At 42.4% G+C, this 27,321-nt stretch overlaps 1 protein-coding gene across 6 annotated transcripts; it reads right to left on the bottom strand.

Moving 5' to 3' along the window:
• Positions 1–194: 194 nt before the first annotated feature.
• nsd3 (nuclear receptor binding SET domain protein 3) lies at positions 195–27,291 on the bottom strand. Of its 6 annotated transcripts, none has more exons than XM_037978793.1 (25): positions 26,572–27,291; positions 23,193–24,055; positions 22,458–22,706; positions 22,189–22,351; positions 21,483–21,637; positions 19,912–20,538; positions 18,582–18,792; positions 18,393–18,493; positions 18,007–18,052; positions 17,779–17,909; positions 17,369–17,494; positions 17,142–17,268; positions 16,848–17,048; positions 15,057–15,236; positions 14,287–14,433; positions 11,330–11,486; positions 9,727–9,929; positions 8,853–8,965; positions 8,611–8,757; positions 8,400–8,522; positions 7,417–7,533; positions 6,637–6,778; positions 6,447–6,553; positions 6,162–6,366; positions 195–4,454 (listed from the first exon to the last, which is right to left on the bottom strand). In XM_037978793.1, exons 2-25 carry the CDS (start codon positions 24,009–24,011, stop codon positions 4,165–4,167), a joined length of 4,887 nt encoding a protein of 1,628 aa, XP_037834721.1. In that variant the 5' UTR covers positions 24,012–24,055; positions 26,572–27,291; the 3' UTR covers positions 195–4,164. The 6 variants fall into 6 exon arrangements, with proteins under 6 accessions (XP_037834721.1, XP_037834730.1, XP_037834723.1 ...); XM_037978802.1 differs by having other exon boundaries at positions 14,287–14,310; XM_037978795.1 differs by having other exon boundaries at positions 18,582–18,789.
• Positions 27,292–27,321: the final 30 nt, after the last annotated feature.

Raw genomic sequence — 27,321 nt, 5'->3', positions numbered from 1 at the left:
TATCAAATCAATTCAAGTGCTTTCTTTAAATGTCATTGTCCTAATTTGGCCCCAGTTTTTAAATTTTAATTAATTGGACTAATCTGTCTTCGCTTGGATCTTGTCAAAATGGAACCATCTGTCCTGAAGATCATGATCCGGATCAGATTTTTGTGTTTTTTTTAGTCACAAGATGGACAAAAAGCTACACAGAGTGAGAGGGTTTCACTGAGACAGAGTACAGCTTTATTAAAGTCAAACTTCAAGCATGTCTGAACTCCTCAAACTGAACATTAGAATGGAAAAAAACAAAACAACAAACAAAAAAGGGACATAATCAATATTCTCAAATGAAGACAAGTCATTAAAAAAAAAAAAAAGTGTCGTCTCAACAGTCACACACATTTAGAAGCAGAATTGTACAGGCAAAAAGAGCACGCCACAGTAACATGAGTTTATGCAAATTCAATGCAAAGTATTTACAAGTTCCTCAACAATATGTCGTATGCAGTAACACAGGTCAAACAGTAAATCATGGCATTGTGTGTTCATCCACGGTTAAATTGAAGCAACACCAAGAGAGATAGATATGACCCCAGTTAGAGCTACTGTGAGCAAGTTTTCTACAAGTCAAAAGAGATGAAGAGTGCTTATGCAGGTTAATGTATTTCCTTTATTCCAACACTATTTTGACAGCACGTCAGGTAAGACCATGATGAGTCAGCAACATTGCACAGAAAAAACAAAAAAAATCAAAAAACGTCACAGTGAACTGAAACATGCCCTTTGATAAACAACAAGGGTGGTCCATCCTTAAAAAAAATATATCATAATGAGTGAAAAATCCTCCTCAGGTGTGTTTAAGGGTCACTTAAATGAGAACAAACGTGCTGTCCGTGAAAAACGACGTGGGCGACATTAAAGAAAACGAACACGGTCACACGAAGGCGCCGAACGAACCAAAGTAGTAACACTGCTGCTGCAACAGCTCAGCAGGGCAGAAGACGGACTGGCACGGAGAAAAGAGCGCGGCCATGCCATCTGCGGGTGCAAAAGGAAAATAAAGGCTGCTCGGTTCTGCAGAATTTCTGTGCAACAAACAAAACAACAAAACAAAAACAAAAACCTTTGGCGGCTTTAAATCATCATCTGATGTTGGAAGCATGCATTTCAGCTTAACAGCTTTCACCTTAAAAAAGGAAAAAAAACAAAATAAGGGCTTCGAGGACTTAAATCACAGGTTAGGAGATATTTTCTTAAGCAACAAGATGCCTGCGGTTCAAAATCTTCATGCAAATAAAGCCTGTGTTAAAAAACAAACAAATGTATTAATAAATAAACTAAATTCAAGCTTACAACTGTTTTGAGTTTGCAACTAAAAGTGCCCTAATGATGCACTGAATGAAGTACTTAAGTTCTAATTCTGCTTCTAAAGATGAACTAAATAAATCTAAGGAGTGCTGAATGTTAAATTGACTGTTTATTGTCGCTCAAACGTAATCTTCTTCACACAATTAGACTTTTATCTTTGCAGAAATCACAAACCGCAACAAAAGAAATTAAATTCATGTTTTAATCAAAACTGGTTTAAAAACTACTGAAGCTTTTTTTCCATCCAGGTTTCAACGTCGTGTTTTCAATTAAGAAAAGAAGGTTGAGCGTTAAAAGTTTCCATGTGTTTGAGGTTTGTTTTGTTTTAGTCTCATCAATCAGAAAATCAGGAATCAAAAATGGGAAAAGAAGCAAGAGGCTGAACGGCGCAACAATAAATAAAACTGCAGCCAGCGACCTCTGACAGATTGGCAACAAAAACCTGCAGCTTTTAACAAACAAGCAATGCTGAATATAAATAAAACTGCTAGCATTCAAAGACAACCTGAATGAACTGAGAAGACATGAAAACGGTGGCATCATTTCACCCTGGGACTCCATGCTAACGTCTAAAAAACAAAAAAAACAAAACTAATCTTTCTTTGAAGGGAAGAAAACAAACCGGTCACCTGACCAGAGAGGAATCAAAGACGAGAAAATAAAATAAAACAAAAAAAAACAAACAAGGCGTGGTTACAGAAGAGCTTCTTCCTGTGAAAAATGACTAAAATCTGCACAAACGGAACCGCTCCGAAACGAAAACTTTACATTCCAATACTGAACTGCTTCACACTGCTTTAAACACCGATTACAGTGAGTCACGATACAGGCCGACGAGCAGCTGCTGTTACCAGATGTGGAATCATTACACCAAATGTAAGAAAGTGATTAGATACAAGCATAATGTGTAAAACTCCCCATCTATTTTTATTTTTTTTGTTTTTGTTTTATTTTTTCTTTACTTACACCTTGGTGAGAGGGGAGACGGGTAACTGCACTGGTGTCTGAAAAAGAAATTGGTATAAAATGTGGTGCAATAAATACAAAAACTTTAGATTTGACAGATGAGCGATTAAAAACACTGTACAGAAGTTTCTGTTTGTACATTATACTGAACTAGATTGTTGTTACTTCTTCTTTATATAAAGCCCAGCCTTAAGGAGTTTCTCCTGCAGGTGGGAACAAACAAACAAAAAAAAGAAGAAGTGCCTCCGGACGACACTAAACCTTTTTTTTTTTGCCATTTTTTTTTGTTTTTTTGTATGAAGCTGGGGTGGCAGTTGTTCCTATTTGTGAAAAACTGAAATGAAATAGAAATTAGGCCACTTTCCTAAAAGAGAAACAAAACAAAAAAAAGACCCAGCATTGACAAGATTTCTGACTCAGAGGCAAAAAGTTACGACACAATTTAAATCCAAACGAGAAGAAGAGGTATCCATTTTGAAACACTTGTCATTTCCACGTATTTCTGCAAATCTGTCCGAGCTAAACTGTGTAGCAACGAGCCGCGTCAAAGTGCTTTTTTTTTTTTTTTTTATATATATATATATATATATATATATATATATATATAGAAGTTTGGCAAAACGAAAAACTCCTCAGTATCAAAGCTGTCACAGTACACAAATGAAACAAAATGACTGAAATGCACTGCATGAAAAAAACCTAAAATAAACCAAACTTAAGGCTTTTTTTCTTCTTTTTTTTTTAAACCAATACTTTAAGACAGCACCAGTGATCACAAGCTGGGCTCTTCCACCTACAACAACTTGGAGGACATGTGAGAACACAACTGAAAGCAAAATAATAATAAAAAAAAAAACATCTTCCTGAAAAAAACAAATCATCCAAAAGCAACCGGAGAGCCGAGGCTTCGCTCCTCCTGATCTGTAAGTACTTTACAATATTGTGAGCCAATTTATGTACAAAATGGCGAATGAGACTGGCAATATGAAATCACAAGTACTTCTGTAATGTCATACCATTACACTATATACCATTATATTTCACCTTAATAGGACTATTTTCACAAAGAGGTCTGCGTAATGTTCAAACACCGAAACAAACAAACGTAATACACCACTCACCGAGATGAAGTGAGAGAATCTGTCTGTAAACATTAACAAACATAGATACTGTATATAATTATATTCATCTATACCCATAAGTATATTAAAACCATGTTTAAGGAAGGTTGGAATGTAGTGTGGTCCTAAAAAAAAAAGAAAATTGCACGAAATTGGTCGTTTCCTCAGTCCGTTTTCTACGAGAAATAGAAGAGATAAGAAGGACGACGGATTGTGTCAGGCCATGAAGAAGAGCTGGCTCGTCTCCATCACGCGCGGGATGCCGACCTCAGCTTTCAGCAGGTAAAACGAGGAGGAGGAGGAGCGCGGCGGTGAAGGGGTTCATCTTAACGCCTCCTCGGCCCCTCGCGGCTGTTCGCCGACTACACGACAACACGTAAATTCCACAGCTTTAAAAACAAACAAAGAAAGAAAGAAAATGCAATGACGTGGCGGCCTGGACCCTCCGATGGGACCGGGCGAGCTGCAGGGAGTGAAAGGAGTGGTTTTTTATGGCAAGAGAGGAAAGAAAACAGCGCACATTAACGCCTGGTCGCTTCTCTGTCGTCACTTTAGCCGCAGCAAACAGCGTCGAGGTGTTCATCAGGTGGCTCTGAATAATGGCCGTCACACTGCTCAAAACAAAAACAAACAAAAAAAACAAAAACACTGAATCCCATCCTGAGGTGCACCGCTGCAGATCAGAGAGCACTTTGCTGGGAATGAGGTATTGTAGGAGTTAACGGCGTCACTCTTTGGTCGGCTGGCCCGCCTCTGGCTCCTCTTTGACCCTGACGGGGCTCTGAGCGTAGCGGCGCGGCTGGGCCAAGCTGGAGCCGGAGACGGAGACGGAACCCGAGCCGGAGCCAAGCGGACTGAGCGGGTTGTGGCTGCCGCAGCAGGGACGGTCGTCCAGGGAGGAGGCGGTGAGCGCCCCCGCCTCGTGGTCCCGGCAGAAGGAGCGGGGGCAGAAGTCACAGAGCGACGAGGCCGGGGCGCCGCACACGCTGCAGTCATGCCACGGGCATTCCCAGCGTCCTACGCACACGAGGAACAGTCAGTAAATAATAACTCAACCAGACGAGCTCGGACTTCTACCAACAACAATAAACCACCTCCCACCGACCTGAGCCGACTCTGACACCAATTATCTCTATAAACTGAGAGTCTGCAGCTGGAAATAAATAGATCAACGTTAAACAAAACTACTAAAATATTCTTCTGACCTTTATGAAGCTACAGGGAGAATCGAAGCACTTAAAGAAGTAGTTTGAACTCCGATCATGAGGTGATAATAAAGATGGAGTTATCACAGAAAGACATGAACATAATCCATCTTTCACTCAGCTACTCCGTTTCTAATCTGCAATCTTAAATTCATGCTTCAGTTTCTTTAATCTAATCTGCCTTCAAGCTGCAGACTCCGTTACAACCTTCCTGTTGGCTCTAAGTAACGTCCTTCATGCAAATAGTTTGTGTTTCTGACACTTCTGAGGCTTTTCTTGTCGGGCTGAAGTTGTTTCTTTTTTGTTAAAACTTCTCTTTGGTAATTAAAGAGTTTAATGTCTGAAAACAGCGTTAGAATGTTGCTACAGAAGAGAGTTATACCATTTAAGTTTTCTGCAGAGAGGTGATTTAATCTGCTTCGTTTTGTAAAAGATTGCAAGAAATCACAGATATAATATGTCGTACTTTGCAGTCAGTTTACCTGAACTGTCTGAAACGCCTACAGCTAATTTAGATTTATAATAAAACGTTAAAACCGTGTTGTGACAACAGAAGAAAGGATTGAGGGAAATTTGGGTTTATCAGAACTGATGTGTTCATCTCAATATTTAAGGTTTTCCGATAAATGAATCCTGCAGGATATTATATTTTTCCCCAGTTTAAAATCTGACAGATCGTGATTTAAAAAAAAAAAAAAAAAAGGATTATTTTCTCATAAACTACAATTTACTGTTACCTTTTTTCAGTAAATTACAACAAACAGAAGACTTAAACAAGTGACTCATTATAAACCATCTGATGACATCCAATTTAACTCTAATTATGCTGAAAGTGACATCAGACAATATTTTTCCAGAATGCAAAGACCTTCAGCATCTGCAGAGCAGCTGTAAACGCACAGCTGTCAGCAGCTGCATGGAGACAAAATCTATTATTAATGCTAAAATAATACATCCAACTAAATGTAAAAGAAATTGACTCTGAGTGAAACCAAATAAAACAGCCTACAAACAATCTGTCTTCTGAAAAATCCCCCAAAAAAGAGATAAATATGCATCAGAAACGTTATGGTCTGATATTAACTCCATAATTACTTTTAGTCATCTACGCCCCCACATTGGCTGAATGCCTGGGATTCAGTTTAAAAGACACTTTTCATGCAGATAAAATGCTTCAAATATGTCCCTCAGTTTATCTTTAGCATGACTTGTTTTAGATAAATTGAGTTTAGTTTTTTATATCCTAGTTTCCTAGTTTGGTTGTTCTTACTTTTGCTCATTTATCTTATTTATATGATCTTAGCTCATGTTTTAGATCATCTGTTTATCTGACTTTGTTATTATCGTGTGTGTTTTCATGATGTAAAGCACTTTGAACCACCTTGACTTTGGCTTAAGAAAATCAGCCACATAGGAGGTTAATTTTTAGTGTCTATCAGTTTATAACTCGAGCTAAAGGCCTGAAACTGAACGCATTTCTACAAGAACAGCTTCATATAAAAGCTAACTCAGTCTTTACCGTATGGCGGCTTGGTGAGGTTCAGACACAGTAGGTGATACGCCTTCGGACAGTCTTTCCTGTCACACATCACCAGTTCTCCTCCTTCTCCACAACAAAAACAGAAGTACTCGTGCGTGTGTTTTCCTTCCAGCCGGAGCTTCCGCTTCTTCGGCTTCATCTTGGCGTTCTTGGCCTTCTCCTCCTTCTCCATCACCACGGCGCTCTGGAGGAAACAACACACCAACGGCGTCAAACCCGGGTTTGCTCGTAGCGAGTGAAACGTTGGGATTTGAAAGTCCTCACCGTCGGCTGCACGCCGAGGAATCCAGAGCAGTTGTCCGACCCGCAGTGACAGGACATCCTCCTGTTGCCCACACAGTGCAGGTTGTAGTTGAATGTCAGCTCTGTGCCTGTAAGAACCAGAGGAACTCACATTAAATGACCTCCTAAATTAAACCTCCAAAAGGAAGCGCCACAGTCCGTCCGGACTCACCGGCTTCGATGTCACAGAGGGCAAAGAGTCCGATGCGAACGTCTCCGTTCACCGTCCACTTCTGCGTCTCGCAGTTCGGGCTGCAGCTGTGGTTCATGAAACGAGACGAGTTTCCTTTTGGGCCGGCGTCTATCACACGATCCTGTCAGGAAACACGGAGTTCAGGTGGTCTCCGCTCAGGAAAACCCCTCCTGACCACCAGAGGGCAGTCAGGAGGGATGAAACAGAGCTCCGCTGTGAGAAATCTGAACCAACGTCACCTCTGAACACTTTGTGCTAGTTTAGCTGTTCTTGTGTCAAAATGTTCAGCTCATACAGGAGACGGGTGCTCTGACTTTTGGTTTTTGTAACTTTTAGACTTTTCAAAATATTCAACTATATTTAAACTTTTTTTTCCCCCCACAGAAGCACACAGAGATCTCTTCATTTCCTCCAACATTGTCCTGCTTCTGAAAACTTGCCCTATTTTTGTCTTTTTATGGTACTTTTAGCTTTTACCTAGCCTTTTGAGACCTTTTGTTACTTTAACTCTTAGACAGCATATTGCTACTTCCAGCTAACCATTCAATAATTGTAGCTTTTAGTTAGCATTTTGCTACATTTATTTTTTATTATTTTTGGCTTTTAGCTAGTTAGTTCTGCTTCTTTCAGCTTCCAGGATTCACACAGAAAATGAAACGTGTCTAGTTTGGATTAAAGGTGGGGGACTTCCTTGTTCACATGAACAGCTTGTTATGATTTATTGTAAACGAACTCTCTGCGTCAGTGTCGCTGTGTTACCTTGGTGAGCGTCAGCATGTAGAAGTTGGTCACGTGATTCTCGTGAGCTCGTTTGATTCGCTGCTGGCACTCCTCCGTGTCTATAACCTCTCCCACATACTCGATCACAAAGTCCCCCTGGAGAAAACGACAAACGTCACATTTTTATCGCTTCAGACAGAGCACAGATGACCTGATCTGAAATGACAGAAGCGGGAATGAGCGCTGAGATGAGCCGAAGCAGGTGGGTGCGTTTAAGAGCCGCCAATGCTGAACTTCTGATCATCGCGTCACAAGACCATTTGCCTGGCAGAAGATAATGAAACTACTCCAGAATTAAAATCTAAGTTTGTTTTTGTTGTGCTGACATTTCTGCTGTCAGTGTTTAAGCATCTGAGACTCAGTGATGTAAAGGAAAACCACACTTTTATTCACGCTTCTGTCATTTTTCTATTAAGAAAAGCAGGATAAATTTTGATTTGTCCTTTACAAAAGATCAGATTTATAGCTGTAAAATCAAAGTACATTTTTGATAAACACTAACTTCTGCACTACACTATCAAGCATCATGATTTATTGATTTAACAGAAGACTTGTACAGTTCATTCCACAGAAATGGAGAAACTCTTGTCAAAAGAAATAAGTAATTAATAATTTCTTGATGCAGGCTTATCAGAGTAAAGAGTTCAGACCTGCAGGCGTCTAGTCTTGGTTGATCCCTACTTTGAACTGAGGTGAAGTATCCTCGTATTATCTGAGATGTAAAGTTAAACATGTAGTAAGCCATGATTGTGATTTCTTCCTTTGGTCCTGCTGGGTATTCTGCATCATAAGGAGCACCTTTTATTTTGTTGATCAAAGATGAGTCATTATTTAGACATTTATATGACCCAAAACAACATGGAGGGGCTCGACCAAGTTCAGGTAAAACAGTGGAAGCAACTTGTTGATGTTTTTTTGTTTCTTTTTGGGAGGTAAGGCTCGACATCAACCTCCACGCTCACCTTTCGGAGGGCCTGGTTTGTCTGGAGGCCCCAGCCGCAGCCCTCCGTCTTTAATACCTCGGTTTCTGCGTACAGCCGCTTGAAGAAACACTGATTCTCACACTTGTCTCCTGCAGGGCACACCTGACAGCAACAACAGGAAGCGTTACAATTAACCACCTTTCCATATACATTAGTGATCTGCTACAGGAAAAAATAAAAGTGCGCAGACCTGTGGATGACACTCGTACTGCAGCATGCGGTTGAGACACTGGGAGTCGAGGCTGCAGGGACGCTCGTCTGTGGGTTTGCAGTTGCATCGTGGGATTTCTGACAAGTCAGCCACGTGCATCTGCACTTTACCCACGGGCTTGTTGGACTGTTAAAAAAAAAGACAACACAGACAGAATAAACCAACCGAGTTAACTTCTATTAAAACCTTTTGTTTGTGTTTTTAGTGAAAAGTCATGAAACCTTGATGGATTTGTACGGTGGAGGTTTCCGAGAGTTGCGTTCCTGTTCCAGAGCCTCCCTGCTCTCCCTTTGAGCCTTCAGCTCCTGAAACCTCCGGGCCGCTTCTTCCAGAGCTGAAACATTAACAAAACATCTCAGAAAAAAACGCTTTCCCCATCAGCTTTAAAAGAACAAAACCAGAACATGTGAAGGCCTTCCCATACTCCACGAGAAGTCATGAAGTCGGCTCTCGGTCACGTGGCTGGGTGACAAAAATTGCATAATTTTTGTTCTCGTAGCAGCTTCATCGGCCCCTTCAAAACACAAGGCTCGGGCCGAACTGTTTCTCACAGGGGTTTGCGGCAAGTGTCGTGTGATTGGTCAGAAGTTGTTTATGTAGAAAAGCCGGTAATGGAGGCTTCTACTGAGAAGCAGCTGGGCAGAAAATACAGCCGTGTTTACAACTGTTCCAGCAAAACGTACAAACCTATGAACTTAAAAAGACAGAGGAGACACAGGCCGGGAGGAAGTGCGGCTCGGCCGGGCAGCGTAGGTACACGGTCCCTTCGTTCGTTTATTATTGTGCACTGTCAAATTTGCAAATGCCAAACGGCATGCTCTGTCTCAGTCGGTTTAATAAAAGCCTCAGGTTGCAGTAAGGGAAACAAAAATCTGTACAGGAGATTTGAAGAGCCGGTGGGAAGAAACCCGATTTAACACTACAGGATGAGCGAAGAGCTTCCCAGGAGTTCTGATCCGAGTGTCTCGTAGACGATGACAGGTGTGGGAGAAGACGAACGTCTCGCAACCACGTGACCACGAACAGACTTCATGACTTCTAATGGAAGTATGACAGAGCCTTTAGGTGAGAATACACTTTCTGGGCGGAAGTTACCTTTCTTGAAGGTTTTGTTGATGTTAATCTGACCCGTCACAAAGTTCTTGTCGTTCTCCACGTAGGGGAAGACCCGGCCTTGGTTGATCCAGTAGTAGTCGTGGGAGCCGAAGAAGAAGACGGGGAAGTCACCGATGTCGTGGCGAAGGCTCTGAATGTTTGACGGCACCAAGCGAGGGTTGCAGATCTCCGCCGGCCACCACCTGTTGGAACCAGACAAAGTGCAATAAGAAAAAGAATAAAATAAAATAAAGGAACCACAAAGCATGTAGTCTGAGGTCGTTAAACCCTGAAGGTGGTGACAGATTTGGATTTTTATTTTAAAAACGTCTACAGCTACTTAAATTCTCCTATTAAAACACTGAAAGATGAGGAAAAGATCAGACGCAAATCAAGTTCTTTTTGTATAAATATTGAGATTTTCATGTCTGGTTAAAACAACAAAACAATCTGGTAGTCATTTACTGTGACTAAATGTTTATCCAGCATTATGCCAAAATATTCCAGTGATAACTGCTGTTGGCCGTTTTCACACATGAAGCGCGTCAGCAGGTGAAGCTTCAGTCCACACTCTCTTTATCCTTTTTCTCATTTTATGTGTTTTGCTTTATTGCTCTTCTGATATCTCATACTTGACTCAGAGGCTCAAACTTCTGTTTTATGTCCTAAAGGTCAACTTAATATGTGGTGCAACACAGCTAAATTTATTACAGAACATCGCAGCATCTTTTGATTTATGTTTAAATAATTAAAAGTGTTCAACGACGTACGTCACCAGACAAAACTTTTCAGAGGCAAAGTCACGTGGCCTTTTATTCCAGCTTAACTGTTTAAATTTGACAAAAGTTCGACAGTGTGGATTTCATTTCAGCAGAAGTTAGCCACAGATGTAACTTCAGCTGCTTCCCGTCTCCTCCGGGTTCATTTTTAGGAATTGTTTCAATAAAAGCAATTCCCAGCTCATGGAAAAGAAGGACGAAGGAGAGAGGTGACAAGGGAGACAGATCAGCTGATCTACTAAAATTAAAACAATTGGGCAGAGCACACAGGAAGTAGCCTGATGTAAAAATGGACACTTCAGAGTTAATCGTTTTGTTTACAGCACATGAAGTCTGTTTATTTATGATATTTCTGCTACATGTAAGTATCCACAAGCTTCACAAATGTGACGAAAGCAAAGTAAAGACCAGCAGAAATCACCAGATTTCTCTGCATGTTGGTTAGTTTTGATATTTATTGGACTTCCCAGCGAGCAGCAGGGGGGGCTGGTTGGCAGCAAAAAAAAATACCCGATGCGTCTGATTTCTGTTTTCACATGTAGCCCTGTGGAAAGTCTAAAACTTCACGGCTGAGGTGCATGTGTGAAAACAGCACCGTTCTGCTCAGTTTCCTGATCATCTGCGACATCACATCCTGTTTTCGTGAGGCGTGTGAACCACATTTGTTAACCTAAACATAAAAATACTGCTGAGATTAAAAAAAGGGGTGATTTTTGCAATCTGTCTTAATAAAATGATACCAGGATTTTATTTTTAAACGTAGTCATACAACAGTGACAGAAGAATAACCCTCAGCAGGCCTCGAACCGACGCTCTCTGCCTACCTGTAGTTGCCCAGTTTGACCCAGACAATTTGTTTGTAGTGAGGTTTCTTCCCCGCCCTGCAATCACTGCAGGACCAAGCACCCTCGGGCGTCTCCATCTCCAGACACTCCGGGTGGAAGGAAGCTGGGCATGAGTCGCAGCACAGCAACTTGCCTCCTACATTGGATATACACATGTGTTTGTGTGTGCGTGTGTGAGGGTGAGTGTATGTGCATGCGTATGGGAGAGTGGGTATGCAAAGAGAGGAGGAGTGTATGATTAGGTGATGCACATTTATTTCTGGACAAACTCTGAATCTCATTTGCAGACAAGCCTATAAAACTGACAAAAACCTACAAAAGACGGAATCAAATTATGGTTTTCCAACATCTTTTGAGAGATGAGACATCATTTATGCATGGAAAATGTAAAAATAGGCTGTTTTTTTTATTAAAGCAGGAGCTTTTTGCTCGGCTGAAGGCTCCTGTGACAGCAACACTGCATTAAAAAGGGGCCTGAAAATGTTTGGAAACTCCTTCATGTGCATCTCAGCTTCTCCTGCAGAAGTTACAGCATGTCTGGCAATCAGATTCAGAGCACTGTACCAAAACCAGTCTATGGGAAATACATGCGGCAGCACCGTCAGCCAGCAAGGTAGGAATTAATCAGCGTTATGCTCAAACAACACATTATTGGCAATAAGCAGGCATGCAGCCCTGCCAGTGAAGCAAACGTCTTCCATCTCACGTCACATCCTGCACAGACCAGCTTGCATGGAATTATTGCTGTTTCCAAATACTTTTTAATGAGTTGTAATGCTTGGATTGACGTTAAATACTCATTTCAAATGTGGACACATCTGTTCCTGGCAGGGATTACATTCCATCCAAGGCAGGTCAAAGCTCAAAACAAACAAAACAAACATGAAGGGAGCAAAACAAATTATATCACATTATCTGAAAATGTCAGTCCAAAATAATAATAAAAAAAAAACAGTAAATAAATACATGACATTGTTGCAGTCAGCATTTAAGAGGTAAGGCTGGACAAGGCCTTTCAAATCAAAAACAAGCCCAGAGTGCTGAAGCAGAGAAGCAGTGCACCTCCAGATCCAAAAAGCACAACCCGGATTAACCCAGAACCTCCTGCAGCGGCGCTCCGATCAGAGCGACTGCAGACCTGATGATGAGTTACATTTCCCCAGCAGAGAAACCAAAGCCTCGTGTTTAGGTTTCGTTGCAAAGATGCCGTTTGTGTCCAGATCGCTGATTGAACCGATCTCACGACGAGCCTCATGCAAGAATGGCTGACAGGAACAGAGCAGCAGCGAGCGCATGTGGGAACTTTTATTTATTCATTTATTTTATAAACCAAAATACGAGTGGAAGGGAACCCACGAGCTGTCAGGGTCTGACCCACAGAGCAGAAGGTTCGGCCAATTTCAGCTTTCAGATTCACAAATTGTGATAAAAGAAAAGTAAAAAGGTAATATTTAAACAGAAGGTAGTATAACATCATTGATCATATACTGAACAAAGTCAGGGACATTTGTTTGTTTTCCAAACTGCCTCCTATTATTAATGCTTTTACCGATGTTTATTGTTCCGTACGTGTTTTGAAATCTAATTACTTCTGCAGACTTTGTGTTATTTGATCCATTCATGAATCAAAACGATTCAGTGTTGTAACTTTTATACTTTTGTTTATAAATCTTTCCCTCATAGAAGTACACCGGGATCTCTTCAAATCCATCAGAAACATCGCTCTCTTTAAAATCTGCTTCAGCAAATTTACTCTATTTTGGTCTTCTCACTTTTAGCTTTTAGTTCAGCAAAGTTTTACAGCACTTTCACGCTGCATTTTCACAGTAATCAGTATTTTAGCTAAAGCAAGACAAATTAACGTGACCTAAACACTCTGTGGTTCGCAAAGGTTCATCCTGCGCAGACATGAAGGCCAGAACCAGCTAAATTCATCCTGCAGCAGGAGAACATCATCCTCCATGAGTCATAGAGAGACATGAAGAACAAACGTCTTCAGAACTGAGATCTGAGGACCAAGAAGTGAGTCTGGCTGTTAATAAATGAACGAAAAGAGGATAAATCTGCTCCGGAAAGTTTGACAAGACACCTGAAACAAGTAGGATGGCAGCTTGGAAAAGGATGAAAATCAGAAGGGTTGAGCTAGTTTTCTTTTCTTTTTGCTCTTTAAAAAAAAAAAAAAAAAAAAAAAAAACACATTTAAGACAAAGTATTAACGTTACAACCTTTACTTTTGCACAGGGCGTTGCAATGAGACAATCATTTTGTACCCTGGTGAGTGAACTCGATTATAAATCATTTATCACAATATTATGATCTGAAAGCACGCCGATGGCCCAAACGTTTATATATTTTTAACTAAATGACTTCAGAATATGTTTTGAACTCTTGCCAACGAGCGAAGCCTCAAACAGCAATTACATTTGTCGAGAAGACGCAGAAAGGACTTGTTAGGCTGACAGAAGTGACGCTATTTTGTTTGATTTGTTTTAAACAGCAGCAGATGTTTTTAGTCGTCACAGCAGGAGAAGCACAGGCGCTACAAATGATGGACTCTGAAGCTGCTTTATTGTCATGTCCGTGCATGCTTTTCTGTGTTAAAACACACCAAGTTTAGTTTTGCGAGCGTTCCCTCCAAAAAAAATAAAAGTCTGGGACAACAATCTCCCCAAAAAAACATTCTTGCATGAGGCTCACGTTCACCTTGCACTTGGCTGAAGTTACTTTGCGTCTCTCTGCGTTAAAAACGAACTGCATGCTTAAATCAGTTAATTAACTTTGCACTCCAAGGCTTTAAAGTAATAATAATAATTTTTAAAAAAAGAAAGTGTGCAAAACAAATAGGGGGGAGGGGGGAACTGAATCAGAACAGGAGCAGGCACAACACAGACACAAACCAGTGGGACAAAGGAGAAAGAGAAAAACGGTTCAGTTACCTTTCCCAACATTCTTTTTGGTAGCTGACGAAGGAGAGGGAATCATAGGTAATTTCAACTCAGCACGATTTGACTCAGTCAGAAGGTAGTGGGACTTATAGGCATATGAACTTAATATGGTGTCAGTAAGGTCTTGCACTAACAGCCCTACACAAGACACACAGGAAGAGACGGGGGTGAGCCGCAGTCAAACTCGAAATTACCCAAAATTTTCACAAAAAAGAGAAAACATGTATGCACAACCTGACACACTCACACTGAGCTGTAACGTTAAAAAAAAAAAAGGAAAACAAAACGTTTGTCCCAACATAAAGAGGCCAAACAGTGCACTCAACTTAATGTTAAGTGTCAGGCTTAATTGAATAATAGTTACTCAAATAATATTAATAATAAAAAAAAAAAGAAATCCTGGTTTCTTCCTGATCAGCATTCAGAAGTGGAGTGCAGTGTGACAGCCTGAGTTACTGCCAGAATCGTTACTGTGATGGAAAACAGACATTACATTTCACAACGCTGCCGTTTACCAAACAAAAATATCGAACATGAAACATAAAATAAACAATCTGAAACATTCAGTATCTAAACTCAGAGATTCTATTTTCTGAAAAAAAGATGGATAAACGGAGGCCACAGAAAGGAATCTGATGGTGCTGAAGGAAAATCATCACTCGCGGTGAAGTTAGGGCTCGTTATTTATTCACCGCTGTGGTTGTAGTGGTGTCGGGGTGGTGGAGGGGGTGCGAGGGGTGCGCGGTTTGTGAAAAGCTCACCTCTGGCGCACAGGAAGCACCAGCCCACGTTGACGGGGGAGCTGAGGAGGCCGTTCTTCTTGGCGCTGCCGTGGTTGCTGCAGATCATGATGTGATGGGTGAGGATGACGCTGCCCGCCGCCAGGCAGCTGTCGCCGGGGTGGTACGCCAACGGGCAGCGGATACAACGAATCAGACGACCTGGAGAAGCAGAGGGGAGGCGCTAGGAGTCAACACGAAGTGGCGGCTCGACAGATATTGAGCTAAATTCGGCGCGGCAGTAGCTGGGACTCATTCCCAGCAGGTTCTCTGAGCAGAATTGGTCTAAGCCTGTGCATAGAACAACACTTAAAGTTGACCAAAAACAGCTGTAACTCCGTCATTTTACCTTAAATCTCTGGCATGGAAGGCGGCGGTCGACATGCGTTCACTCAAGGAATGTTAAGTTTTTAATTAAATATAAGCATACTTGTGAGATGTGCTTAAGGAGAAACGTTCTCAGCTACAAACGCCGAGAAAATATTTGACGATGCCACCTTTGGAGCATCAAACTGTATCACTGACAAGCCAGAGGAGGCGTGGATTTTGGTTGAACTGAAGATAAGATGCTGCAAAATTGACGAAAAAGCACAAGCTAGTAGGTTAAAATTTACTGTTTGAGAAGTAAATCTGATTACTAAAACATTTTGGGGATTAGTTGTCCCAAACGCTGCAACAGAAGCAAAACATTAAACCCACTCCCGCCTCTAAGGCTGTTTTTTTGTGTGTTAGAGACACAGCTCTGACCCGCAGAGGAGTGATTTAATAAGCCGTAGATCAGGGCTGTATCCTGACGTCCCGGTTCAGAGGTTTTCCTTCCCGATCTGCCAGCAGCTGCTCAACATTCCTGCATAAAAACCCCGAACAAGCTCCTCCGTTTCCGATGTGATTTGATGCTGCAGTTCTGACGCCATTTAAGATCTTTTTCAACATCGCTTTTCCCTTTCGCTTCCATCTCGCCCACCGCCTTGTGAAAAGAGTCAGTTCACTTACGAAACCTGTGTGTAAATCTACCACATCTGTAAGCAACATTTACTTCCTTTGCAGCTTTTCTTATCTACTATAGTCAAAGAAAATAACTAATTTTATCCTCCTGTCCTCATGGAGGAGACTGAACCATCAAAGCCAAAAAAAGATCAAACTTCTTTTTCATGATATTTGGATGTGTGTTTGTGGAAGTATTTTATTTTCTGTCTGATGTTACCTATTTTTATATCATTTTTATGCTGATAACTGTATCCATTTCCTCATGTATTCATCTGGAATGACAATAAAGCTCCTTGAATCATCGAATGATGCATTATATTCGGTCTCAGCCTCTCCTTGTGATGCAGGTTTTCTGGGTAAATCTTTTTCAGACAGGTTAGTTGAAGTCTGATAATCCATTTCCAGGAACAGTGAAATAACTTCCTTGAATGGGTCTTTAGATGCTTCTCACCAAGCCTGAACTCAAAAACACTTTTCATTTTGAGGCAGAACTGGATGTTCCGAAAAAGGCTGTGTCAGAAAATACTCTGAATGAAATGTAAGTAGTTTTTCCCCTTAAAATCAGTTCTTATCTGCTCAAATAAAGTGCACTCAGAAGGAAACAGTACGTCGTTTTACTTCTTCTGGCACCTAATTCTCCACATATTATCGACGTAAGAGAAGCTTGACCTTTCCTTTATGAACAATTTTGAAGTTTCATTTTGTTTTTGTTTTTTTTGAAGAGGACTTTTCGGGCTCGTTGTCCCACAGCTGGACTCAAACAGGAGCTCAGACAAGCTGTTCTACCTTTGTTGGCTCGCTGCACGTCTCTCTCCAGGCAACAGGTGGAGCAGCTGTGCTGAGGGCAGCAGAAGCCTCCGTCGGAGCCGCTGGTGGTGCCCGGGAGTTTCCGAACGCAGTCCTCGTGGTAATAACAACCACACCCAGAGACGGAGCAGCGGGTCACCTCCCGGCCCGCTGATTTACAGCTAAAACAAGGATGATTGCCTGCAGAAAAGGAACACAAGTTTGTCAAAGTAAAAACAACTTACTCTGCTGGGGAAAAAATAAAATAAAATACAGAAATGTGGATGCGCTTACCGTTTCGACATTCAGTGCAGACGAACCGGCCTTCGGGTGGAGACGACAGGCCGAGACACTCCAGGTGAAACTGTTTGCTGCAGTCGCCCTCGCACACGACTAAACCCTCCCCGTACACCTCGCAGACCTGAACGACGAAGAGAAACGGCGGCACGTCACCGTACAGCGGCGTGTCCCGAGTGCTTCTTTGAGAAGAGCACGGAGATGAAACCCTGAGCAGCACTGACCTGGCACACGGTGTCCGTCTTCCCGGTGCTGCTGTCCTGGCGAGACAAACCGGAATCCACAGACTGAGTATCTGAAGCGTCAGCATCTGCTGCGGCCGGACTGTCAAGACTCTTCCCAAATAAACCCTGGGGAGTATTTTCTTGCGTTAATATCAACTACAGACTTTGGGCTCTATTTTTAAAAATGTAATTTTCACTTTCTAGAACACTGAAGCGCAATCTTTTGCTCAGAAGCTGAGATGAGATAGAAAAAATGCGAACCGGCTGAGCAGAGATTTGTTTGTTTTTCTGTATCATGAGCTTTAAAGTTCTCCGAAAGCAAAGCAGAGACAGCCTGGTGCCACTTATTCTATCGGATCAACACATTTTGTCTGCAGCAGCATCATCCTTTGTGTGCGTTTGAAGCCCACCTGCGGGTCGTTGAGGCCCCTGGAGTCAGAATCAGACGTGTCTCTGTACTGAGACGAAGCCATTTCTACATCTGTCGACGCTCTGCTTCGCTTCTTCAGGGGCTTGCACGCATCCGAGATCTCGCTGGCTCCTTAAGGATCGCAAACATTTTGACACATTTGATTCACAACAAGCTTCTAGTCACAAAAGTTCAGATTTGATGCGGGCGTGAACGCATATTCCCGTACCTTTCTGTGAACCCGTCTTCAGCATGGTCTCCGGAGCCATCTCCGCCTGTAGGAAGGTTAAATGTCAAAGTTTATTTCAACTTGGCTCTGTTTGATAACAGCTGATGCTTTCTAGGAGAAGAAAAAAAGAAAAAGCTTTCAAGCCGATGAAAAATCCTTCCTCGCAAATGCATTAACAGCTTTTTGGCATCTGATGAGACCTCAAATAACTGCAGCTCATGTTTCATTTAACTTTTTATTCATTGTTACTTTACCGTTGGCCGATAATGTAGAGGAAATAAATACGGGACATAAAGGAGAGTAAAAACCACAACATCTTCCACGCACGCTTTGCAACCGGTGCTATTTTTGTCCCCGACAGCAGGTTAGCTGAGGTAAACTCATACCTGGTCTTTTTTGGTTTTCTTCTTCGGGATGGGATCGATGCCTCTCTCTGACTCAGACCTGCTCCTGACTGACCGCCGCTGAGGTTTCCTCTCCTGAGAACCTGAAAACACAAAACTATTGACGTGCATCTCGTTCTCACTTCCACGAGGGAAAAACGTTCGGCTCGATCGCCCATTTTATTCACTCACCCTGTGGACTGCTGTGGGGCGATCCGGGGGACGAGGTTGGCTGAATTCCTCCTTCCTCGCTCCGTCGGCTCGCGGGGGAGCCTCTCCTCTCGTCCCCCTCTTCCTCGCCTTCATCTCCATCTCCATCTCCATCTCCCTCTCCCTCTCCCTCTCCCTCCTCCTCCTCCTCCTCCTCCTCCGGGCTGGGCTCAGGTTTAGCTCTGCTGTCCTGCTGAAAGCAACATTTGAATATGACCTCACAAGATACAGTGCTGTGAAAAAGTATTCTCCCACTTAGAGATTTCCTCTTTCTTTGGTCACACTTAAATGTTTAAGATCATCAAACAAATAATACATAAAATACAATTTTTAAATGATATTGTATTTATTTAGGGGAAAGAAGCTCTCCAAACCAACCTGGCCTTATGTGAAAAAGTAATAACTGGTTGTTCCACCCTTAGTGGCAACAACTATAATCAAGTCTTTATAATATCTGGTAAAAGGTCTTCATGTGGAACGTTGCTGCTGTGCTTTGGATCGTCGTCCTGCTGCAGAACCCAAGTGTTTGTGAGCTTTAAGTCACGAACTGATGACCGGACATTCTCCTTCAGGGTTTTCAGGTAGAGAGCAGAATTCATGGTTTCATAAAACACACCAAGTCGCCCAAGCAACCCCAGACCATCAGACTACCACCACCATGTTTGACTGTTGGCACGACGGTCTTTTTCTGAAATGCGGTGTTTGTTTTACAGCAGGTGTAACGAGACGCACACCTTCCAAAAAAAAGGTTCCACTTTTTTCTCGTCGGTCCACAGAATATTTTCCTGAACGTGGAGCAGATGATGAAGATGTGAGACGAGCCTTTGTGTTGTTGTTGGTTTTAGCCTGGGAACTCTCACACGGAGGCCATTTTTGCCCTTTGTCGTCTTCTTCCTGTTGAACCATAAGCACTGAGCTGAACTGAGGCCTGCAGAGCTTTAGATGTTCTGGACGGTTTTTTTGGGACCTCCTGGATGAGTCACTGATGAGCTCTTGGAGCCATTTTGTTCCTGGAAAGGTTCAGCACTGTTTCATGGTTTCTCCATTTGTGGATAATGGTTTAATTTAGGTGACTTTTTGTTTCTACAATTTGGGCAGTAATCCAGCCTGTTTGTGGCTGGATGAAACTGGGACTCAGCTTTAATTCATGATTTAAGAATAACTTTTTCACATTTTGTCAGATATTAAAATTACTTTGCTGGTCTGAAACACTTAAATGTGAAAACAAAAGAAACCTGTGAGAGAGTGACTACTTTTCACAGAGCTGCATCTCTGAAGGCGTTTCTGTCCGTCTGCACTGAGTTACACCTACCTCAGGTGAGCAGTATCCCAGGTCAGGCTGCCGGGCCTCCCTCTCCACTCTCTCCTCCTTCCCCTCTTCTTTCTCCTTCTTTGGGGACACGGTGGCATTCTTCTGCAGGAGCGGCCAGTCGCACTTTGTGATCTCCACGTTCAGTCTCTTCATGGTGATGGAGAGAGGCAGCAGCTTCCTGGCAGCGGCTGTTTTCCACGCCCGGACAGGCGGCTTCGGCGAGTCCTCTTGAACGTGGGCCTCGGAGCCGGAGTTCTGTTTCGGTGACTTGTTCTGGTCCCCCTTCTGGTTCTTCTCCTCACCCAGCGGCTGAGAGTTTGCGTTTTCCTCCGTGTTTGAAATGCTGCACTGTCTCCGCGGCAGCTGCCTTCGCGGCGGCTGCTCCCTGTCCGGCGACTTCACTCCAACCTCCTCCTTCTTACTGATGGAGCCGCTGGAGCGCCGGTTTCGTCTCTCAGCTTTGATGGTGGGCTTCTTGCTGGGCGGGGCTTCATTGGGGTCCGGGTCAACGTAGATGAAGGTGTAGTTGTCGATTCGCTCCTGGCGCGTCATGAGGAAGGCGTCCTCGGCGTGGCCCACGCCCACCTCCCACTGGGTGCGCTCCCGCTGAGGAATCGGCTTCAGAAGCTGCAGAGAGGAAAAAAGGAAAAACTTTCATCCAACTTCTGCTTTGTGAGATACGTGCATTTTAAAGAATTTTTCTTTAGAATTTCCATTTTAAAGAAACTCACTGTTTTTCTTTTACACAACGTTGCCGAAACAACCTCGACCTCAAAGAGTTAAATAAACAATTTGTCCCTGTAGTTTTAAGGCGACACTTTAACCCACCATTTAATGTTTTTGCTTATGTTGAACAAATAATCTCCTCTATCACCATAAGTAATGGCTTCTAGTTACTCATTCACCAGCAACAAATAAAAAAAAAGGAGCAGACCTTGCATTATTTACTCTCAATTCACTCCATGTTTCTGTGCCCTGGCTTTCTGTTTCAGGTTTTGTCTTTAATGAAACGATAAAGAAAAGCAGCTAACTAAATATGAATGACTGAATGATAAAAATGATCAAGTTATTCAGCGAGTGCATGAAAGTTAAGCCTCTTTGCACTATAAATATTAATGCGTTGACGTCTTTTGCATAAAGTTACTTTATAACCTCATAAACAATCAACAGGTTGACGGCAAAATACAAACAAAAGAAAGTTTCTCTCTTTATAAAGATCACTATTATTCATGTGGAGAGCGGTGAGGGAAAGTCTGCAGAACAGGCTGTTTTCACCTATCTAACTCCTAAAATAACCATTTTAAAATAAAATAAAATGTGACGTGCACGGAGTCTATTTCTCGCCTCTTCTTCACCACATTCCAGCTATATAACATTTAAAGAGTAACTAATTTGTTATAATTTAAAATCTTTCAGTGATCACATAAAAGTCACTTATAATCTGTATGAATGTCGACTTTTTTCAGCTCTTATTTGAAGCTGCTGTTTCTGTGACTCCTCTGGAAACAAAGAGTTGAGTTATGAGTTTGTTTTATTTTGAAATAAATGAACGTCTGTATGTTTGCACACACTTTTTGCCTCTCTACAGGGTTTGAAGTTTTGCGCAGAGTCTCTGCCTGAAGCTCGTCGAACTGTTGCTTCCCCTGGTACGTGACGATCCTCTTCTCGTGGATCCACGCTCGCTCGGCAACGCTGCCGAAGAACTGGACGTGATATTCTCTGTGACCTATCCGAGAGAAGAACGCAACTTTTACCATCAGACACTTAGATTAAAAAAAGAGGGAAAACAGCTAAATAACAATCCTGGGATTGTTTTTTATCACCTGCTGACAGAGGGGAAGGAGGAGTGATCATGTTTTTGCCTGTTCTCTGCGTTTATCTGTACTGTTAGCAAAAGATCTCATGAATCACTAAACTTTTAATGGAACTCTCAAAGTAATTAGTAGCTGTACATCTACAACAAATTTAGTTTAGAAGTCAGCCCAGTTCAAGATGGCTGCCACACCTATTCAACCATTAGCCTACACAAAAATGGCTACACCTCAGTCTTTTTTTACAGATATTAGTTAAAATTCGGTGTGGTAGTAGCTGACAATCCTTTACAACAAACTCTGGGCACTAAGAGATGATGCAAAACACTGAAATAATGCGTGATGTTATTTTTTAAGATTAGACCAAAATACTGTAGTTATAACTCAGACATTTCTCAAGATAAGACGATCTTAGTCTAAAACAGCGGCAGGAAAATGCTGGTGTTTCATTTTTAACAGCCGTTACCTCTAGTGTTGATGCGAGTGTGGACCTTCATCTGTGGGTCAGAGGAGACCATGCAGGGCCACCAGGGGTAGGTGCCCACCTTGGACCACACCAGATCTCCGATCACAAACTCCTTACAGAAACCGGTCTCCTGGATCACTGACGGATGATGAACTTTAGAAACCTAAACATGAACAAGAACAAGAACAAGAACAAGTCACTGGTCTGGATTAAGAACCCTACACACTTCAAAGACTGCCATGCAAAGAACTGAAACAAAGTTATCTTGCCTTCGGCGTCTTTGGTTCAGGTTTGATGACGGTTTTCGGAGGCTTCTCTGTCTGAACGGGCGGCGATTCTCTTGGCTGCGGCGGGACGTGGGCGTCCTCCGTCTGACCCGTTGTACCTGCCTGCACGTGGCTCTGGTCCAGATTCTGTTCCTGAACCTGCAGCTGCAACCTTGCGCTCTTTTTCCTTTTCTCCTTCTTCCTCTCGTGCCTGCGCTGCATCTGAGTGGCCTCGTTCTTCTGAGACTCCTTCTGAGGAAAAACAGCGGAGACGATGACACACGGACGGCGGTGTTTGTCGTTTTGTCTGGGTTTTATTTTTAAAGCAAACTGAAGAAACGCTGTCTACTGAAAACAGAACTATATTTGTTTTTCTAGAAAAGATTTAAAATAAAAGACAACTAACAAATTGATCTGGATTGACTTTTTTTAGCTGTTTAATATAATTTAAACATGATGCAGATCACCAAATTGCACTAAATCAAAAGAGAAAAACAGTTAGTAGTCATATCATAATATATTTCTTACTTATTATCTGATTTTCTGATTTACTTAAACAGCCAAGATCATTATTTCAGGTTTAACGTCAATACGATTCCTAAACTTTATAAAGATCATAGATGATTCATTTCTATTGTCAATGAAAAAGCATTATGAGTGAAAACTATTAAAAGACAAGAGTGTCCTCTGTCCTATAAGCAAAGTGAAGACATTGTGTGAGGCATCAGAGGGACCTACACTCATTACCTGCAGCTCCTGCAGCAGATCTCCACACAGAGCAGATTCGAACAGCTCTTTTCCGTTCTGATACGTCTTTATGATCTTCAGCTTGATCTCCGGAGAGCTGGTCTTCTTCAGCACCCCACCGGGGGTGCTGGACGGAGTGTGGGCAGGTTGAGACGAGGGGGTGCTGTCCACAAGGGAGGGAGGAGGGCTCGAGGACGGGAGGTGTAACGGAGGAGGAGGTGGGAGGTTGTGGGTCATGATGTGAGGTGTCTGGGACAGGTGGTGCTGCGGGGGCAGAGGTGGCGGCGGAGGACTCTGCGGGTGCGAATGGGCCTGTATGTGAGGTGGGTTTGAGTGGAAGGCGTGTGCGTGGTGGTGGTGGTGGTGGTGGTGGGGGTGGTGATGAAGATGGGGGTGATGCGTGGGCAGCGGGGGAGACACAGGAGACAGAGGTCTCTCGTGTAGACCGGGGCCTCTCAGGACAGTTCCCTCCCCCGGCAGGAGGTGCTCCCCGTAGCTTCGTAAAGCCCCGTAGCCGTTAGCTGAGCCGTTGGGGAACTGTGAGTACATGGAAAACTTGGCCTGGGGCTCGTACATGGCCAGACCAGGGGGGTAGCCATTGGGGACCTGTGGCATGTCCTCCGAGGCTGACGGCGGGTAAGAAAACTCTGCATCCAGGGCAGCATCGTAGGACGGACCACTATCCTCACCCGGGTCACTGCCGGTGTCGCAGGTGCCTTCCTGTCTGATGTTGGCTGAGTCAATGAGCTGAGGGGGTTGCTGAATTGTATTTCCCATGATCCCTTGCATGAAAGAGAGGGAGAAATCCATTGTTGGGCTCCTGCATCCTTAACTGTCTTTTTCTTTGACTGGACCTGTTGACAGAGACGCGCGATTAGGCTGCAATCGGAACAACAACGTTATGAAGATCCTCACATGCGTCCTCTACGACAGGGGTCCCCAACCACTGGTCCAAGGACCGGCACCGGCACATGGATCACTTGATACCACGCAGCAGAGAAATGCTCAAATGTTTTCATACACACTGCTCTGCAAGGTATTTTATTGGCCATTTCCATTAGCGCCTCCTTCCTGCACACAGTTATTTTTCACAAAAAAGCAAACCTACACGTTAACCTGGGCAATAAAAGAATAAAAAAAAATAACTTTACTGGAATATTTCTTTTTCCGCATCAGGCTGTGTGAACATTTAATTATATGAAACCACTCCTTGATGCAAAAAAGGCATGGGGACCACGGCTTAATAATGCTGATTCCTAAACGTTTCAGCTTTTGACTCACAAAAAAGCAGCACAGAAACATGTGACCCCAAAAATCTTTGATTAAAGAGTAAAAACATTACAATTAACCCCATCAAACAAGTGCTATAAAGACAAATTCAACATTTCTATTGACTTATAACAACACACTCTATCTCTCATAACAATTATGACCAAAAAAGTAATTAATAATCATTTTTAAACTAAATTTTGTTGCTGAAAATCCTTTTAAGACTTCAAATCTGATGTTTTCTGGCCCACAGTGGAGTCCCAAACCAAACTTTGGAAGCCATGGCTTTGCAAAGATAACATTCAACAGAGATGTTGCAGCTCTGCAGCATCTCCTAATGTTGTTTATGAGTTTGATTGTCCTTCAGAGAAACACATTTACTGCAGACTATACAGAAGTTCAGAAACCCGACAGCTATTACAGCTAACCGCTGCTGTGCTTCAGCTGATTTGAGTTCATTTAGTCAAAATATGTGAAGTCAAAATATGAAGTCTGTGCCACAACATAACCTGAAAACTTTAGATTTACAACTAAATGGACGTCACTTAGATTTAGCTAAGATAGTATGGGGGAAAATAACAACAACAATAATAATAATAATAATCACCTAATCAAGAATGTCTTCAAATAGTAACCAAATATATTCAATTTGTTCACTGCTCATCGGATAAAAAATAAACTTACCATATACTAACACAGACTCACTGAGTCCTGTTCAAATATTAAGTGGATTTAATGAGATTATAAGCAGATGAATTAATTAAATAGACGTGCCATAATCAAAATGACGCGTAAAACATTAGTTTATCCCTATTAAGTGTTACAATCGAGGACTTAATTTGAGATCATTTGGGTTTATAACTTAGGCTACATTCACAGAAACTAACTAAATAAAACATTAGGTTGTTTTGATTATTAATAGAAAGAAAAGATGCATCAATTACTTGCCTTTTTTATGTAAATACATGAAAACAAAACATAAATCAGAAGCAAGATGTGAGTGTAAACAAGGCAGCTGAATGGATGTGTCAAGAACAATCTAATCATTTTATCTAAACTTTAATCCTAAATTCAGGGCTCCCTGTATGTAAGATTTTGGAGGTTTATTTAAAGTGCAGCTCCCTGTTCTTTTTTATTGCATCAACACAAACACATGGTGGCTTTCACAAACAAAACAAAGAGCTGCTCCCCGTGGCTGATTTCTTCTGCTTCATTCCCCGACACATTTAATATCTGTGGTGGGTAGTTAACCAGGTTAAAAAGTGATCTAAACCAGTCGTGGTTCAACATGTGAGCAGAATCAGGCTGCTCGGCACCAGAAAGGTAAATAATGTAAACATCCAAACGATGTCAATTAGCGGTCACAAACCACGGAATATTATCATCTTTTTTAAATTCTTTGTTAGCATGGTTAGTGGTGAACAACATCTGGTTACAGCTGTGTAGCTATCCCCCTTTTTTATTTTTTATTTTTCTTGGCGCAGACCAAATTATTTCACTGAATGATATTGTAGCTTCCTGCGATGTTAGCATCATGCTAACTGGCATCAAAAAAAGAGAGGGGGGGCATATTGGGAAGCGTGTTTAAAAGGGTAAATAAAAAGATAACACGAAACAAGTCAGTAGATGTTATGTTTTGTTACAGAAAGATTGCGATTTTAAACGTTTCCAGGCGTTGAAAGACGCTCAGCACACATGGAGAAGATGAAAGCGGAGGGGGGGGGGAAGCTAACTGCTAGCTTGGCTAACGCTGCAATATGGCTGCCTGTGCCCCTTTAAATCAAATTGTCTGCCGTGATTGTACCTCCATGGCTGGAGGTCAATCAGCACAGCTGGTGGCCGGTGTACGCCGTTAATTGATTTGTTTTGTTTTCAAGCTGTAGCTTTTATTTCCCAAAATAAAATAAAATAAGATAAAACAAACAAGCAGGATGCCAGCAAATAAGACACCGGTGAGGAGGCGAAGAGGAGGGCGAACAACACGCAGATGTGCTCGTCGCTTCGGGGATTTTTTTTTTGGATGCCCGACTCGAAAGATGCAGTGAAATAATAATTGTAATAATAATAATAATAATAATAACAGTGATAAAAATGTCAGTACCTTCAGCGTGTCCCATTCTAAACACATACACCAGCCAGCGATGGTTCCTCGTTTAATCTACAGGGAGAGGAAAAATAAAAAATAAAAAAAAATAACACTGATATTGACAAAGCTCAGGCCTTTTTTTTTTTTTGCTTTTTCGTTTTAACGCAATTCTCAACAGAGAAGAGAGGCTGAGGATGAAGAGGAGGAGGAGTAGGAGGAGGAGGGGTGTTACGCTATCTGGTCGCTACCCAATCCCGAAGCCTGCGAAGACCCCAGCATTTAGACGGAGCCCGTTCGAACGCGTTTAATTCTCGCCTCCTTCCTTTAGAGCTAACCTCTAGCTCCGTCTTTGCTCGGTGTTCACAACAGCAAAAAAAAGCGCTCCTTGCGTTTGCTTCTTTTTCTTTTTTTTGTCTTTCCGCCTAGCCCTCCTCGATCCTCAGCTCAGCTCAGCGCCAAATCGTCACCCAGATGCGGGGCTGCGGGGGTCAACAGAGGCACTCCGGGATGTGTAGTTTACTTCCCGCGTTTAAACGAATGGAGGAAGGGGGTGGCGAAAAAAAATGGAGCCAAACTGTCATCGCGCGTTACGTAACTGTGCTGAATTAAATCGAAATGCGACTTGCAATAAATTTCACAAGGCATCGAGCAATTGTCTTGATACTGTTGTGTTTCCTCAACAGTATCATTACGTCGTTAAACTACTGTAGTTCGTTTGCACCAGATTGGCCTCATCGGCTGATCTGCAGCTGAGAGGGGGACAAA

Source organism: Kryptolebias marmoratus, linkage group LG1, assembly GCF_001649575.2.
Source record: "Kryptolebias marmoratus isolate JLee-2015 linkage group LG1, ASM164957v2, whole genome shotgun sequence".
Lineage (NCBI taxonomy): Eukaryota > Metazoa > Chordata > Actinopteri > Cyprinodontiformes > Rivulidae > Kryptolebias > Kryptolebias marmoratus.
This window is presented reverse-complemented; position numbering and strand designations above follow the sequence as displayed.